The sequence below is a fragment of the Molothrus ater genome, chromosome 9 (genome assembly GCF_012460135.2).
Source record: "Molothrus ater isolate BHLD 08-10-18 breed brown headed cowbird chromosome 9, BPBGC_Mater_1.1, whole genome shotgun sequence".
Lineage (NCBI taxonomy): Eukaryota > Metazoa > Chordata > Aves > Passeriformes > Icteridae > Molothrus > Molothrus ater.
In genome coordinates, this window is record NC_050486.2 from 4,763,936 (window position 1) to 4,781,642 (window position 17,707).

At 51.0% G+C, this 17,707-nt stretch overlaps 1 protein-coding gene and 1 long non-coding RNA gene across 2 annotated transcripts; one reads left to right on the forward strand and one right to left on the reverse strand.

Annotated features, from left to right (window-relative positions):
* Positions 1–1,329: 1,329 nt before the first annotated feature.
* On the forward strand, positions 1,330–10,329 carry KIAA0040 (KIAA0040 ortholog). Its single transcript, XM_054515857.1, has 2 exons — positions 1,330–1,346; positions 6,918–10,329. The coding sequence occupies exon 2, from the start codon at positions 7,030–7,032 to the stop codon at positions 7,363–7,365; it is 336 nt and encodes a 111-aa protein (XP_054371832.1). The 5' UTR covers positions 1,330–1,346; positions 6,918–7,029; the 3' UTR covers positions 7,366–10,329.
* LOC129046773 (uncharacterized) lies at positions 9,506–15,464 on the reverse strand. The gene is made up of 3 exons (XR_008508542.1): positions 15,403–15,464; positions 14,640–14,800; positions 9,506–9,554 (listed from the first exon to the last, which is right to left on the reverse strand). It is a non-coding gene; the product is annotated as an uncharacterized LOC129046773 (long non-coding RNA).
* Positions 15,465–17,707: the final 2,243 nt, after the last annotated feature.

A 17,707-nucleotide genomic window follows, 5' to 3' on the forward strand; every position in this document is an offset into this window, starting at 1 on the left:
CACTTTCCCCAAGGCTATGAGGAGGCGCTTAGCACAAGCTGTAGCCTACAATGTGTCTTTCTGAGCATCTCTCACCTCTCCAACACCAGCATTAGGGTGAAGGCAGCAGGAGGGTAGCAGAGGCTGGCAGCCAACTTACTTCCATCCCTCCACTCTCTATCCCTCTTCCCTCCTATTCCCAGAACTGCATTGCTGCCAAGTCACAGCACTGGGAACATGAGGCTGTTTTCCAGGAGCCCTGAAGGGTCCGATAGCCCTGGCTAGCCCAGTTCCACAAATCAGCACCAAGGCTAAAGCAGTAAAGCCAAGCCACTGGCTCTGGAGTATGAAGGAGGGCAAGGAGGGCAAATGTGGGGATTTTGCAATGCAAAAGGACTCAGTCCAACCCGAAAAATTCCAGCAGAACATTTTTCTAGTTGCAGCTTGCCCCGCTGTCAGCATCACAACACTGTGTGGAGGCCGTAGAACCCTGGACTGGAAAGCAGCCGGGATTCAGCAATTTCTGAGTATCACTGCCATGGTGTTAAAAAAGAAATAAGTGAGAGAGAAAGTAGCAAGCGAAGAGTGGGGGTGGCAATCCCAATGGAGCTGGGATCACAGTTTGAAAATATTGAATCACAGAATCATTTAAGTCAAGAAAGCCCTCTCAGGTGATCAAGTCCACCCTTTAACCCAGCAATGCCAAGGCCACCACTAAACCCTGCACAGCCAGGTTGAAACATCCATCATTATCCATGGCTGTACAGCACCCTTAATGCTCCTGGATGCTGCATCACCTCAGGCAGTCCCAGGGATGCTCCATCACCCCCTGCCTGGCCGCAGTGTGGCCTCTCCAGGGACAGAGGGTGGGTGTGATGGCAGGGCAGGAGTGACAGCACGCAGGGTGGTGCTGATGGCGTGCTGGGTGCAGGTGAGAGGCAGCAGGGTGAGGGGGTCCAGGGTGGTACTCCTGGCACTGCTCTCGGGGAGCTGGAGCTCTACCCTGCCCTCCCACCACAGCAGCGCCATCACCGCCCCGCAGCCCTCCCTGCTGGCTCCCAAAAACCCTTCTGGGAAAACCTGGGCTGCACCAAAGCCCGACGAGCCACACACTCGGTTCCCTCCCTTTCCCCACAGGCGGTTCGGGGCTGGTTTGTGCCCCGTGGCCGCCTCTCTGCCAGCCTAAACCCCTCAGTGCGTGTGCCTGTCCCTCCGTTTGGGTTCGGCCGAGGGCGGGGGAGCCCAGGTGGGCCGGGCGGGCCGGGGGCCGGGCCGGGGGCGGAGGCGGGCGGGCGGGCCCGGCTCATTGCCCGGAGCCGCCTCACGCCGGCCGGGACGAACGGGCGGGACGGGGCCGCGGCGCTGAGGTACGTCGGGGGTCCGCGGAGTACCCGGGAGGGCGATCCCAGGGCTGGGCTTTGTCCTGGGTGCTGTGTTACTCAAATCCAGGGCTTTTCTCGCCTTCTAGTTATTTTTTTTAAGGCCACATCATCTGCTTCGCGCAGCCCGGGGGGAGGGGGTGAGAACGGGGACTGGGGAAAGAGCGATGAGCAGCAAGCAGCTCTCCGGGGACGTGTGTCCGGGACAGCCCGCCTGGCACCGGGCTCTTGGGGCTGCACCCAAAACCACTGTGGCTTTGAACAGCACAGGATCCTAGAGCGGTTTGACTGGAAGGAACTTTAGGGACACCTCGTTCCAACCCCGGCCGTGGGCAGGGACACCCTCCACTCGACCACGCTGCTCCAAGCCCCGTCCAGCCTGACCCTGAACACTCCCAGGGATGGGGCAGCCACTGTTTCCCCGGCAGCCCCCTGAGCCTCCTGTAACCAAAGCCACAAGTGATCGAGCCCAGGGAGGGCCATGGCTGGGGGCTCTGCCCGCCCGGACAGGCAGCACTGCCCGGTCCGTGGTTTGGAGGAGCCCAGGGTGGCTCCGAGGAGCTCCCGCTGCATCCAGGGATGACAGTGGCGCTCACCTAAACTCAAAACTGATCTTTTGGCCGCAGTCTCGGTGATCCAGGGGCCGACGACAGCCGCGCTTGTGCAGACGGCGATGACGAGTGGGCTCCAGGCAGCAGCTTGCAAAATAGTTTCACTTTAACCCTGTTATCCAACATCCATATCAGTAGTTTTCCAAATCACTCCCTTTAGGGAATGAAAGCATTTACGCGTGGCTTCTGGCAGGAAGGTTCGATGGTGGTGGGAACGAGATGAAGTTTCAGCCTGTCGTGTTTGCTGGGTGGTGGCTTTTGGTGTTTGTCTTTCACGTTTGAGGAAGGTCTCTGTAGCCTGCTGCGAGTTCTGCGAGACCGGCGGCAAAACCCTTCTTAGTCACCATTTCCGAAACAGCAACGTGCAATCCCTGCTAAGGAAACTGCTCACCCTCGGTGTCAGGTTTCATCCAGTTTTCCTTCAAGTCTGCAGGTGCAAGCAGGGAAAATAGGTGCCACTGTGTGACAGCATAGCTGTGTCCCTGCTGGGTGGATCAGGGAGCTCAGAGGCTGTAACAAAATTAGCTTCTCCCTGCCTGAACCACAGCTGTCACTGCAATGGAAAGTTGGTATAAAGCTCACATAAAGCCAGTAACAGACGGAAATGGTTGTTTAATAATGTGATTCCTGCTTTGGACTCCTTAGCATCAGCTGCACGAAGTGTGCTCTCATCTGCGTGAAGGAAATGGGGGTGGCTGCAGGTCAGTTGATTTCATGTCACCTCTGCAGGTCCTGAATTGCAGCTGGCCACAGAGCACAGGAGTGTTGAGATAATCCAGAAATACTTGGGGCACACCCCACAGGTCAGCTGCCCCCAGAGATGCTGCTGCTCTCACTGTGGATGCAGGGAGCTCCTTAGAGCACTCCTGCCTGAGTCAGGCGGCATCTCAGCTGAGAGGAGCAGGTTGAGCTTTGGTAGCTTGGAGGGAACTTCATGAAGACACAAGAGCCTGTTGAGGGTTGGGCCTAAAGAACTTAACTGGCAGAATGACCTCCAGCGCTGTCCCCTGTGCCACAGTGACACAGCACAGCAGTTCCAGTAAACTGCAGCTTTTCTGCAAACTCTACCTCCATCCCCGGTCGCTGCGGTTGCTCTGCAGTGCACAGGATGTGGACAAGCCAGCATTGCCAAGGCAACCCCCTCTGTTTTGGTTTCCCCATGCACAGGCTGGCAGCCCTTACCCCTCCAGCTCAGCCAGGCAAGCCCTGCACAGCAATGGTTTGTGGTGCCATCGCAAGCCGTCCCTCAAAAGGACCTTGTTTTCCACCCACGGCCTCCCATAACTGCAGAGGAGTGGCAGATGCTCCCCACCCTGCAAACCAGCTCTTTGGAAGCCAGTGTGGATTAAAGAACCTCATGCTGGATGTGCAATGTTGATTAAAACTTACACAAGTGGCACGAAGCCCTGTCGTGCAGAGCTGCCATCAGCTGGAGCCATCCATCCCTGGCCACAGGAGTTCCCAGGCCAGTTTCCATGTCAGCTTTCCCCTGGCTCTGCCAGCACCAAAAACAAAGAGCTCATTCAGCAGGATGCTTCACAGCCCTCTCTGAGACAAGCCCTGTCTCCCAGTACCTCCCTGGCCCTGTTTTTTGGTCCCATATCTTGACCCAAAAAATTCAGCTGGCCTCCCAGTGGCAGCTCCACATGCTTGCAGCAAGCAGTTCACACCCATGCTGGACCACAGCATGTTCATTCCCTCTCTAAGGGGAGATGTAACACCAAATTGAGCAGCAGCATGGATATTCCTAAATGCAGCTCCTCATGGTGCTCTCAGGTTTTCAGCTGGCAATGGGTGGCCTTGGGTAACCCCTCTGCCCTTGGAGTTGCTGCCTCCAAACTCATCAATTTTTCTACTTTTCCCTCCCCTCCCATTTTTTTTTTAATATGAAACTGAAGAATCCCATTATTTAGCACACAGACATCCCTTCATCTAGAAAACAAAAAGCAATGCACACACCAGAAAGAAAAGGCATTTGAAAACCAGCTGCATGGCCATGCTGGAAGATGGCCCTGGGATTTGGGTGCTGCTTGGTCAGGGCAGGGGCAGGTACCTCCACTTTCCCCTTCCAAGAGATGCATATTCAGCTTGCCCAGGGTGGCCACAAGTCCCCAGTGACATGAGCTGGACACTTCCAGTGACAATCAGCCAGCGCCTCTGCAGTGCATTCAGCTCCAGTTTCAAGTGGAAACATATCAAAGGGCTTTGCTTTTTTTTTTATCTCCTCGTTCTTTTTTCCTCTGCAAACAATTAATTACAAGTTTGAAAGGAAGTTCCAGCCCTCCTTCTCTACCCAGAAGTTTAGAGGCAATAAATATAAAGCAGTTCAGTGCAGGAATAAAGCTGTACATCCTGTTTTGTCTGAAATTAAGGCAGTTGTTGTTTGGGGATTAAATGGGTTTTTACTTCTTTTTTGGAGTCCCGTGTATCATAGGCATCCTGTATTCCTGCCTGGATAATGAGCTGTCAGGATCCTTAGGGATAAGTGGCAAACCTGCACCACATGGATGATTACACTGAAGAAAAGCTGCTCTGTTTATGTTCAGTGTAACCTTTACTACAGCTGCCCCAAAAAAACCCACCTAGGTGAAGATGAAGGTCAGGACAGGGAGGAGGCTTTAAGAAGTGGCTCTCACTTATCTCCCCTGTGAGCAAAAGCAGATCTGGGATGCTCCCAGTTGGTTACAGGCAGGGGCTAGGCAGAGGTTGTATGAGATTTGAGTCTCTGAGTGGTAGCCTGTGATTTCTCAGGTGGGGATATTGATGATATTTCTGTCCTCTGCTGAATAGTGGAATGAGGGAATGTGAGGAACAGCCAGTTTTGATGCAGCAGAATGGACAATAATCCATTAATAATAGTAGTAATAACAATAATCATAATAAACTTCTTCCAGCCAAAGCCAAAACCAGCTCCCAGAGCACTGCATTTCATTTTGTAAAAATCTCAAATGAGAATTTTTTAGAAAGGCACCCAGAGAAATTAATGTTCAAAAGAGAAACCATCAGCTAACTGGGGCCAGCTCAGCTGTGTGCTCATGCAAATCAAAACAATAAATCCACAGTGGTCAGTCTGTTTCTGAGGGACACAGATAAACCCCTTATTTTTAACAGAATCTGAGCACTTGTGGAATGCCAAATTGAGAGCTTGGCATCTATGCTGAGGGATTCAGCTCCTGAGGCCCTGACAGTCAGGTCTGAAAGCCAGCAGCCAGGAGACACCAGTGAAACCAGACCCTGTACAGTTCTGTAGGTCCCAGGACAGCATTTTGGAAGGCAGGTTTTCCCTTGGGAGCTGCTTTTTTTGGGGGGCTGCCCAGGAGTTCCTCCCCAAGCAGCATCACAAGAGCTGTGGTTAGGGCTGGGTGGGACCTGTGGCTTTCTTGGGTGAGGCTGGTGGCTTGGTCTTCCTTTAGGAGTGGGGTGGAATGGCACAGTGAGGCAGAGGGAAGCACAGTGGTGCTAGCTGGAGAATCCTAAAACTCTCCATACAAGAGAGCATCCCTGAGCAGGTACCAAACAAGGAATAAATGAGATGCAAAGCAAGGAAGGGCAGTGCTGCAGACAAGGAGGATTCAGCCAAAACCAGCCTGGGTCCCTTTCCTGTCCCTCCCTCAAGGTCCCCAAGGTCTGTGAGAGCTGCCAGAAGAAAAGATAAGGAGTTACAGGGGACAGGTGGAACAACCCCTGTAGGACATCTTTGGTGTTCAGGCTGTACCTCTCAAGTTTTTTCATTTTACTGTGCCTCAGTTTCCCCTCCTGGGCACGTGGGGATTTAAGCATTCCCTCAAGAGGCTGCAGGGTTTGAATCCCAAAGGCTGGCAAAGACCCTGCTGAGCAAGGGTGAAATAGGGTGTTGGAGCCTGATACTGCCCCTGCCAGCTCTTCATCTGTACAGCCTCCCATTTAATGACCCCTGTGTTGAACCAGAACTGCAAACTTGCAGCACAAAGGCCCCTGCTCTACTCAGATGCTTTGCCTGGCCACAGGAGGGGAAGAAAGATGTGAGCAGAGGCAGCAGCTCCCTGTCCCTGCAGGAGGGTTTCCCTGAGAGCCCTGGCACTCAGCAGCACCTCTCCCTCCCTGAGGGAAGAGGAAAACCTTACGTCAAGCCACAGAAATGCTTCTCAGCCCTACCCAAACCCTTGGAGCAATTCCCAGGTGAGGCACAGCAGCAGCAACTCCTCCACCCCAGCCAACCCTTATCCTCCCCTGCTGCTGCCTTTGTGGCCAGCCCTGGGCACATGGAGCTGTGGGTGCAGGGCTGCTCACTGGGCTCTACCAACTGTGAGTCTCACTGAGCACAGTCCTCATCCAAAATGCACCCCAAACCTGCTGGCAGTGCCCAGGGTGCCAGGGCAGCAGGAACAGACCCTGCCTCTGTGCTGCCCATCCCAGACCATGGGCCCTGAGGAACAGCCTGGCCAAAGATACCCTGTCCCAGGATTGGGAATAAGGAGGGACCTGTGACACCTGGAGTCCTGGCTCCTGTGGCAGTACTGTGTCTCCACAATGGTCACTGGTCTACATCAGGCAAAAGTCCCTTTCTAGAGTCACTTCTAGAGCTTCTTCTGCAGACAATATTTCATCTGCTACAAAACAAGCCCCACAAAGGGCTAATAAGAGCTCTGTGCTGTGATTGCTCAGCCAGGGCTGATGTGTAAATTCAAAGAGGCAGGATTTGTGCTTGGCTAAATTCCTAGGTAAGTAAGGATGCCCAAAGCCCTCCTCACCCATCCCCACAATCAAGAACAAACCCCAGGAGAGAGGAAGCTGTGTTTCTCAGATGAAGACACCCAAAGGGACATAGCAGGCAGCACAGTCCATCCCCCATGGCTCCAGGCCCCTCCAAGGCAGGAGACATCTTACCCTGCTGAGGCTTCTGGCAGCTCCATGGAGAGAACTGCTGAGGGAGCTGGCACCTGATCCATCTGGTTTCTTGTCTCTGCAGGCATCATACAAGGACTCTCGTGGAGCCCACTAGCTGCTTACAGGAGCTGAGCATATCTCAAGGTGCCTTTCAAGCAGAGGGAGCAGGACAGGCAGCCTACTCAGGAGCTGACATGCAGCAGAAGATCAGCTCTTTCTTTAATTCCATCTTGGAGCTCATCCGTACCAAGCATGAGGAAGGCGTCTTCAACACCGTCTGCCTGGCCGTGCTCTTGGGTCTGCCCTTTGTTGTTCTCCTTGCCTTCATTTTCATCTGCTGCCACTGCTGCTTCTGCAGAAGGAGGGGAGAAAGCACAGGGAAAGGTGGCCCCAGCAGCAATGGGCAGTTGCATGCTGAGAGGAACAAGAAGAAAAAGAAGAAGAAGAAGAAGCAGGATGAAGAGGACCTGTGGATCTCAGCTCAGCCCAAGCTGCTCTTGCTGGACAAGAGACCCTCCTTGCCCATCTAGCAGACAGGAGGGTGTTCAGGTCTTCTCCTCTGAGATGCCACCATTCCTTTCACCTGTGCACCAGGAGGGGAGAGGAGATACCAAAGCTGCTGCCACTTTGTGGTGACTTTGAACAGAGGCTGACCCCAGCATGCTGAAGGGCCAACAGGGAACAAGGCACAGGCTGTGCAAGCCTCTTCTCCCCCACCATGACAGCATGCCCCGGGGCACAGACCTCTGCAAAGGACAGGTGAGCTCACAAGGGTGACCTGCCAGCGGCTCCTGTGTCCCTCCTGCCATGAGCACGGTGCACACACGTGGGGCTGGCACACAGCAAAGCATGTGCCAGGCTCTCTCTCTGCACTCAGCTGCCAGCACACACACAGGGGTGCCCAGGACAACGTTCACCCACAGACCAAGGCACCTGCACACTCCCCCTGCACAGCACAGACTGCTGTGAGTGAAGCAGGCACAGCCACACCTCCTTTGCTTGCCCTGCCGTGGAGATGGCACAGCTTCACTGTCCAGGCTCCAAACCCACTGTCCAAACCCAGCTTGCTTTATGGGCTCAAAGCTGAGTTACCCCACAGCCCAAAGATGTGCCATCTACCAGGCCACCAAACCAAAGTCTCTTGTGAGCACCTGAAGCTAGATGCCCTCAGCACAACCTTAGAGACCTCAGACACCATGCTAAGGCAGCACAGCAGAAGGATGCCCTGCCACCTAGGCTAGAGGCAGGCAGGAGAGAGGATGCTGCCAGACCAGCCCTTTTGCACCAGCACTTAAGAAAACACCTTCCTTGAAAGACTCTTGTATACAAACTTGCCATTAAAGAGCTCACCATGCTACTGCAAGAGCAGAAACACAACCTGAGGCTGTGTAAAAGCTTTGCTACGGGCATTAGAGTTATTTATTGAATGACTACTAAAGAAGAGCAGGACCAAAGGCCCCTCTGGAGCAGGGCCAGGGACATGGAAGCAGTATTGAAGCAGCAGACATGGTTTCCTGGCACATCAGGAATCACCTCTCCCTGCAGCCCTTGTGCCATGTGTCAGACACACACAGACCTATGAGCAGGTGCTGCCCCAGCTGATGCCAGCTCTGTGTGCTGCACTGAACATTTCTGGATGGCTGTCAGGCTGACCAGCTCTGGGATTTTGAATGTGCTGTAGAAGCAAAGTAAATTCCATGTGCACAGTCATCCCTTACACAGGGATACATTATACAGCCAGACTCTGCACCTCCCTGTGTCCTCGTGTTCTGGAAAGATGGTTCAGCTGGGCACAGCAGCTAACAGGACCACACACAGCTCTCATCCCTGCTCTGCTTCCCACCTGCCCCACCCTGGCTTGTGTTCCCATCCTATGTCCCTTGAGCTGGGAGTCTCCTGTGCTCCCCACTCTGCCCCACCAGGCTCTGTCTCCCCCATCTCTTTTTCCATTGAGGGATGCATGTGTGTGATGAGAAGCCTCATCACATCTGGGTTTTGCCCTGTCTGTAGACTGGATGTCTTCCTTCCATTTTCTTGCAGTCCTTAAGCTGCTGGAGCAGCCCAGAGCTGCCAGCCAGAGCCAGGCATCTGGGGAACAAGCAGCCAAACCCACGTGGGCAAGCCTGGACAGAGCTGCTGGGCACAGCTGCTTCCAGCCCAGGCAAGGGTGATGCCACCTTCCCCTCACTTGGAGGACAAAGCCAGCAGCTGGAAGCAGCTGTTTGTGCCACCCAGTCCCAGCACAGCCTGTTCTGTCCAATGCAGGCAGAGGTGTGATGGTCACATCATGTCACAGGGTTTGGCTGTGTGTCACAGGGTTTGTGCTGGGAACAGCCATGAGGCTGGGCTCCTCCTCACACAGCCCTTTAAATTGACCCCATATGTGCCTTATTTTCCAGTTTGCTTTGTCACCATTGAAATTAGTGACTCCCTTCTGCTCCAAAACAGGAAGCAACATATAATGGTATAAAAATTAGGGTTTGCCACGTCATGCTAGGAAATGGAGAAATAGCTCTGATCTCTGTCCCAAGCTCCCAGTCTAGCCAAGATCCTGGAGAACCAGCACTGCACTTGTATTATTCCTCCTTCCTTCCCTCCTTTCCCCATCCAAGTGCTTTTCTCAGCCCTCCTGCCTCCACACTCACCAGGTGGCCAGAGGAGCCCATGCAGGTGCTGTGATCCAGAGGCAGGAGCAGCCCTGGAGGCAGGGTGGTGCTGCCTGGAGGAATAAAGAAAAAAATCAGAGTAAAGGGAAACACGGTGGGAGGCCAGAGGCTCAGCCAAACAAGCAGGGGCACGGAGGCAGTGAGCACTGTCAGAGTACAGCCTGCCTGGTGTGGAGGCTCTGCTGGGCTTCCTGCAAGGAAGGCTTTTCTCCAGAAAGCAGAGTAACTCTTCAAGTGAGGGCAACCAATTCCTGCAAGAAGCAGAGAACTGCCAGGAAAATGTGAGCTTTGGATAACACACACATCTCCAGATCCAGGCTTTGGGGAGTTCAGAGCTAGGTCTGAATTTCAAGGGCTCCCCAAAATCATTCAAACCACCCCTGGGCTGGGCAGAGAGGGACCAGGACACAACCCTGCCCTGATCCATCCAACCAGTGGATGGTCTGAGCCTCCACACTCCCCAAAGCACAGGGCTGGCTTCCTTGGTGTCTGCTGTTTGAGCCAAACCAGGCACTGAATTGGCTCCTTCTGGAGGAAAAAGCAAAAGAGCAGAAAAGCCAGAGGTGCACCAGAACCTGTTATCCACCAGCTGGGCAGCTGGAACCCTGCAGCACCCACATTCCCAAGGGGCAGAGATGCACAGTACAGAAACTCCACTGCACAGCCCCTGCTCTCCAGACACCCCAGCCCTGCCGCCCACAGCTGCATTTCAGTATCAACCTTCCATTTTCCTGAACAAGTCCATGCAACAGGGAACAACAACAAAACAAATCTTGTGCAATTTTTTTTTTGAAACCAAAAATAAATGACTCTTAAACTGCAAACAAACACTGTGTGTATTTCGATCTCTTGGTCATGTGTTTATTTTTCTGGGGAAATCTTTCCTGTACCTGTGTCCTGGCTGTAGATAAGACACAGGGAGAGCTCAGAGCAGAGGCTGTGCACTCTCTGCCTGCAGCCAGCTGTGCAGCTTAGAGATTTTTTTTTTTTAAAGAAACAGCTTAACTTAATCAAGTTAATGGCCTTGCTTTGTTAATGAGCACAGCCAAGCTGCTCTACCCAAGGGCAAGAAGTAGTGGGAAGAACAAAAGGTTTGTGCTGTGGGAGGTGGGCTGCAGGTTTGTTTTTTCTTACAGAGGATCAGCAGCACAGAACTAGTTAACCCCAGTTGGTTTTGATCAGACAAGTATTTCATGGTGTCTGCAGCCTGCTGGGCAGAGCCTTTCCAAATCCTACACCACGGGCTCTGCCTCCATGATAAAAATAAAATAAAAAATAAAAACCTGCTTCTCATCCGGATGAGGCACCAAGCTGCCCCTTGCCCACAAAGCTGAGGCTCCAGAAGAGGCTGGGGAAAGAGGAGTGCAGGAGCACAGATGAGCAGCTAGAAATGGCAGAGGCACACACACTTCCTGGAGTAAAAAGGAGCTTCTTGTCTCTCTCCAGATGTTAGACACTGGATTTAGGGTAAGGTGTTCTTGGGTAGCCTGAGCTGCAAGGGGTAAGGATAGTTCCAGGCTCCTAGGTTAGAGATATGCAGTGGCTGAGGTGAAGTTTAGCATCCAGGAGCAGTTTAAAGATTGAAGGGAAGCAAAAATGCCCATTAAATCCCTCTGTGGTGGAAGAATTGGATCCTCACTGACCATTCCACTATTTATTCAGCCAACAAAGCATAGAGCAGTGACCAAAAGTAACTGCACTGCTTTCCAAGCAAGTGTCCAGTGCAGGAAGACACTTCAGGCTTCTCTCCAAATCACAACAACACAAAAACACAGTATCTTTGGGAAGAGGCATCCTCTCCTCCTCTTCTCTAGTGTCCCAGAAACAGCAGATATATCACAACAGGTGGGTCCTGGCTGGTAGGACCCAGCTACAGGACAATCCTCATCAACACAGCAATGCCAAAGCAGTGAGGATCCTTCTGGGATTAAAATTCTGCCCTGGATGTGTTGCAAATCAGTATATAAACTTTTAGGTGATCTCAGAGCGAGGCAGAGGTTTTGAGAATGTGTTGGCCCTCTGACATCACTGTTACAGGGCCACATATTACAGCAAAACAAGGGTAGTAAAGGGATATGACATTTTTATGGCACTACCCCAACCATCCTGAGCCTCAAAACCAGAAGAGCCACTCCCTCAAGCCAAACAAACTGCATCATCTGAGCAGTCCCAGCCTCCCGGGCTGTAGCACAGGCTCTAGTTAACCCCAAAAAGATCCTTTCGAGATGCCAGCTGGATACCGGGAAGTGTCTCCTGCCTGAAGAGACAATGCCATCCTGTGGCTGTTCGGGAATATTGACTTTCTGCAGCGCTTCTCCAGCAGCTCTCACTTTGCCCTTCCCGGTGAGAGAGGAACATTAGGAGTGCCAGACAGACCCTCCTCAGAAATTGCAAATAAGGTGCCTCGTTTGCCTTTAGCTCAAAAACAAAGCTTATACCACAAAGAGAATACTCCCTGCTCCCAGGGGGGATTCAGCTTTAGGATGGGATTGTGTTCTGCTGCTGCACAGGAAAAAGTCACAGGTGACAATCATGCCTGCTGTTTTTTAGAGCATACACTTCGTTTTAGAGTGGCTGTCTGTGAGATTAGTCCTGCTCTCCCTCATCACCACCCTGATAACTTCACTGAGCCCTTTAACTGAATAACTGAAATCTGTCCTTGCCTACAGACAAGTGGGCAACAGGGAGAAAACACTTCACAGCAAAGAGCCCTCAATGCTTTCCCATGTCCTTCTCTCATGCTCTTAGCACAGAGCCTGCAAAACACTTCAAGTGCAATTTTCCTTTCTACTCTCACCATTAGTCTCCTCCTTCCCCCAAACCAGGGCTTGGAGAGCCTAACACACTCAGATGAGTCTCTGCTCACCTGCCCACCCAAGAGGCACAGCCCTGAAAGTACTGTGAAGAATTTAGTCCTCACCTTTGAGACACAACTCTCTGGCTGCCTCTCCTCAGCCAGGTCCTAGCAAGCACAGATCAGTTAAGCACTTCACAAACCAAGTCACAAAGAGAGCACAATCCCCATTTTTTTTTTTTTTTTGATTTGGTTTTTGATTTTGGAGCAGACCCCAAAGATCTAATCTGCACAGTCCCACTCCAGACCTGGGTAATGTTTCCATTTCACGCAAAATGCTTAAATAGGAAGAAAAACAATTCTACCACCCAAAGCAAAGAAGACAGAAATTTGCGATTTTTTTACTTTCTCCAAAGTCTGGGAAGGATTCTTTAAAATGTATTACTCAGCTTAGCACTGCAATAGAAAAGGCCATTAAGACATGGAACAGCCATGTCCCAGTGTGCCCAGACAAGGAAGCCTTTGAGCAAGCAGCATTTGGTTAGGTCATACTTCTTCCCTGGCTGGAGCTGGCTGTCCAGAATTTTAATATCTTCTCAGTGAAAAAAAACAAAAAACCCTCACCTTTTATGGCTGTGAGTAAAAAAAAAAAAAAAATTTAAAAAGGCAGTCAAATGTGAAACCATGCACTGGGGCACACAGGATTAGTTTAACTCCAGGGATGCTCATTTTAGAGGTGGATGACAAGTGTTATCATTTCAGCATCGCTACCTGCCACACTGCTGATGAAAAAGCAGAAGGCAGCAGATGGAGCAGTCACATAGGGAATTTGGTTAATTGTCTGCAAGCAAGCAGTACAGAGAGGTAGGTCTGGGATGGTGAGCAGAGCCTGGAGGAGGAGTGAACCTCACATTCACTCTGTTCTGGGCCTCACCCTGGAGAGTGAACATCAATCTACTGCACATCTCCTTTGTATTTTCTCTGGGCTGGGAAAAATGGCACAAGCAAAATAGCAAGATTTTAACCTGCAGAGATGTGATACTGGGGGCTGAGGAGCCCAGTCTACACAACACACATGGGTTAATGAGCCTTGCCAGCAGACTGGCAGCATTTCCCAAAACCCAGTTCTGCAGGAAGAATAGGGAATGTGCCCAAATAATGAGGAGAACTGCAGACCAAAGCAGGGAGAGGTGATAGTCTGAGAAAAGTTCACTCTGATGTAAACTAGGGGGTTATTATTTGTTAGTAGGTTCAAATTTGTTTTTGGAAGTCTGAAGTGGATGGCACCAGCGAAGGACAGAATTAAGAGGAATCTGCAGCCCAGGCTTCAGAAAGAACAACATGTGTTGAAGCTTGTTTGACATAAAGTTCATAGAGGTTGCATGTATTGGATCAAGCAGGTTCTTGTCATGCTTAGCCAACCAGAGTATCTACAAGCAGGATCCCCCACAAGCCCTCTCCTAGAATCTGGAACATCACCCACCAGGAGCTCCAAAGGCTGCTAGCAGTTGGCCTGCAGATCCAGATGTCCCTGGGTGCACATTGGTCAGCTATTGTCTCCTTCGCATTGGAGAAAGTCTGAATCAAACTTTGTTAAGAAATACTGAGTCATTATCTTTGGGTTGTTCTGCAGAGCGTTCTATTTAAGCCCTGATCTTTTTCCTCTTCTCTGATAAAGACTTCTTCCTCCTGCCCAGGACTGGCTCATTGCTGGAAGACTGAGGACAGATAAAAGGGGTGGAGAATTCATGTCCTTTCCATGACTCCCACTTCACACCCTGGGAAAAGACCAAGGAATTTCTCTTACTAAAGTGCCCAGACCAGGTGCTAGGAGTCTACCACTATCTCAAATACCATTTAACCCTCCAATAAACAGAGACTTTAATTATAATCAGTATTTCAGCCACTCTTAATATAGATCAAACCTCTGTCTAGCTTGGAACACAACAGGACTGAGCCACCTTCAATCCCAAATTAAGCCTGTACAGTGAGATGTTCCCCAAGGTGTGCACTAAAAGCCAAGGGAAAGGCTACATCAAACAGTGAGCAAGCACCCAGTGTGGTTCCTAGTGAGTGCTCCTTTAGGTGTTCCCCTCAGAGACCAAGACAGCACCACCTCAAGGATCTCTGCCCACAAGAAGCAGGGAGCCATGAGCTCAGGTCCTCTGGATCCAGGGAGGAGAGAGTGAGAGCTGTAAGTTTTGTTATGGATCATTTTGCTTTCTAGTGAAATGAGTTGGAGGGCAATCCCTCCTGCTCCAAGGAAAGACAGGAAGGAAACACAGCTCTGTGTGTTTTCTCCAGGCTATGGAGGGATAATCAGCACAGCAGCTCTGCTGCTCACCTCACAGTGATTGCTCTCCCCGTGCTTCCCATTGAGCTTGGCCAGGTGGAGTTCTTGTGCCACCGTGCACTGTGGTGTGTCAGGGCACAGCTGCTGAGAGCACATCATGGTCCCCTTCCATGTTGTGAACTTCCAGACATTGTGGTGGGTCCTTGCATGCCCTAAAAGAAGGGATCAAAGCCACAGATAATTAAATTACTACAGCTTATCCACCCTTCAGGTGGGACACAGCAGGCCTGGCAGGGGAAAAGCCACAGCACAGGATAGGTGTGCACACAAATCTCTAAAGCACTGCTATTAGAGGGGTGGATCCTCCAGCTGAAGATATAAACCTCATGGCAAGAGGGTATTAAAGCATAAATGGAAGACTGTGGACACAACAGGGATTTACCAGTGGCAGAAGCCAGCACTGATGTTGAGCAAACTCCCATGTGGATAAAAAACACTTTTATTTCCTCTTAGCTGGGAAGCCCCAGAAGTTGCTGCCCCATCAGCAGAGGGTACTTTGTAGAAACTTCCCAGCCTGCCTTTTCACGCATTTCCCTGGGTCACACAGCCCTCTCTTCCCCATGAACAAGCAACTCCTTCTCCTGTTCTCCCATGGGCACACTCTCCTCAGTCTCCCTGAGCTTTTCTCCTCAAAGAGAACCACATCTGATCCATCCTGACCTAAGGAGCTCCCACTCTACTGGCAATACAAATACCCAGGTGCCAGCATTTGCTTCCCTGTGCAGAGACAGCACCAGTACCAGGCCCTCCTTACCAGCATTGCCTCTCTAACTCCCCACTGACAGCCTGGATCTCTTCCTGCTTGAGGCAGCCTGGAGGAACTCACAGACAGATTCTCTGGCTGCCCACAAATCCACATGGAGCTGGTAGCAGATGGAGCTGCTGCTTGTGAGGTTGTGCAGTTTGTCAAGACCTAGAAATAAAAGACAATTACTCTTTAAAGTAGGAAGCCTGTTCACCTTTGCAGTCTTAGATTCTCACCCCATGACCATTTTGGTAAAATCAGCTATTTCCTGCCTCCTCCTTCTCTGCTTGAGGCTTTGTGACAATTTGCCAAGTTTATGCTGTCTTATCTCAGTTTCTGGTAAGAAACAGAAATATCAGAAGAAACAAACAACTTTAACCAGCACAAGACTGGCTGTACTGCAACATTATTTTCCCCAGAACATTTAAAGACTCTTGCTCCAAAACTTTGCCCTATTTAATGCTGGATTCTCTGATTCACACACTGCATTTTCTGGCTGCACATAAGCACTGGGGCAAATACTTAATTTTACAAATTTTACAGTTTACTTCCCACAAATCTGAGCATGATCTGAACACTTAAGACAAAACAAGCTTAAACAAGATTCACAATGCATTTGGGTTTCTAAATTTCACCAAGATCAGCAGGGCTTGACCATAACGCACAAGAATTTATTTCAGTGGAGAAAATCGCTTATCACTGAAAGGTGAAAAAGCTCATCTTTTTCTCTGGTAGTTTAGGGAGATTGCCATCAGAGAACCTCTGACCTCACTGCTCCACATTCACACACACTCCCCACCTCAAGGCATCCATGCCTCTGCCTTCAGATTCCTTTAAGTCACTCAGCAGCTCCTGTGTGGCCAGAGCTGAGGTGCACGCTCACAGCACTAGCAGTGAGAACACCAACAGGCATCAGCTGAACTGCATTAACTGTACACCACATCACCCCAGCCACCACCCTCCTGAGACATGCTACTGCATTCAGGAAGGAGCTGAAGCACAGGAGTGCAGCAGAGAGAAAGGAGCTTCAACTAACATTTGTATCATGTCCATGTTATTACATTGATCAACAAGCAGGAAGAGGAGCAGAGCCCCACTCAGTATCCCCCTGCCTCTGTCAGTGCTCATGTCACAGTGCACCTGCAGCAGCCTGCTGCCATCCCTGGTCAGGTAAATGGTGCACATGTCACTGGAGGCATTTCTGTTCTGCAGTCTGTGATACAGGCAGAGGAAGCTCACTGAGTGAACAGAGCAGGAAAAACTGTCCAGCAGCAAAGCAGGAGGAGGCACTTCACCTTGGGAAGCTGCTATAGGCAAGGGTGCTGGGAGAGAAGCACAGAAAGCACAGCCCCTGCTGTGCCCCCACAGCTGTTGACCTTCCCCACTGCCTGGGAGCTGGCACAAGGATATGGTCCCCAAGGGCTGCAAGAGATGGAACTCAATTTCCAGAAGAGTAACTCAGGGCCAGCATCCCAAACCTTGAGGAGAGGTCCCCACACTTTACAAGGAATGTGCGGAAGAGTTCTTCTTTGTGAAAGTTTTGTGTAGCTTTTATAGTTTGTAAAGTGAAGTGTCTGTCAGTCAGAAATTCAAGGCTTATCTCCCTTCAATCTGCTCTCAAGGCAAGATGTTTGTGGTCAGCTGGGAATTCCACCTCCCTGGTACCAGAGATAACTCACTACAGGACAGATATCTTGGGTTATCTCACCAATTAGCAGATTGCTGCAAGAGGGGAAGATGCTCTGAGCTGGTGCACCAGCTGATGGAACAGATAAGCTCCTCTGTGGCAGAGGGGAAGTCCTGCTACACCACTGCATAAATGAAAGACACAAACTGCAGTGCAGGTTTTGGGCTGAACTGCAGTTGCCTTAAAGTACACCAGTGGCCTTCACAGCTGGCAAGCAGCAGAGTCCTAGGCCAAACACTGCAAACCTTCTACAGATGTGGTTTGGGATGTTCTGTGAGCCCAGCAATTGGCTCACATGTGCAGGGTCCAGGAGCTCCTCATGTATCTGCCCAGGAGTGTCCATCAGGCTCATCTCTGAGGAGCACTCACACACAGGACAGGTTAAGGCTCTAGGCCCAGTCCTGGAGCACAGCTCTCATGTGGCCTGCTGAGAGCCTCTACCCTTTGTTCCCCTGCTGCAGATCAAGAGTGACTTCACAGGCTTTGTTGCTGTCATGGTTCAGTTTTCTTTAGTAAATGCAGGGATACAAAGAAACCCAGAGCTTTACAGTTCAGCCTGTGCTGGACATGGGATACCAGCTCCTTCACTGGCATCAAAGAGTTTTCCAGTCAACAACAGTCGTCAAA

Bases quoted from the DNA above. Each gene is read 5' to 3' on its own strand.
- KIAA0040 (XM_054515857.1), top strand. From the start codon at position 7,030: ATGCAGCAGAAGATCAGCTCTTTCTTTAATTCCATCTTGGAGCTCATC.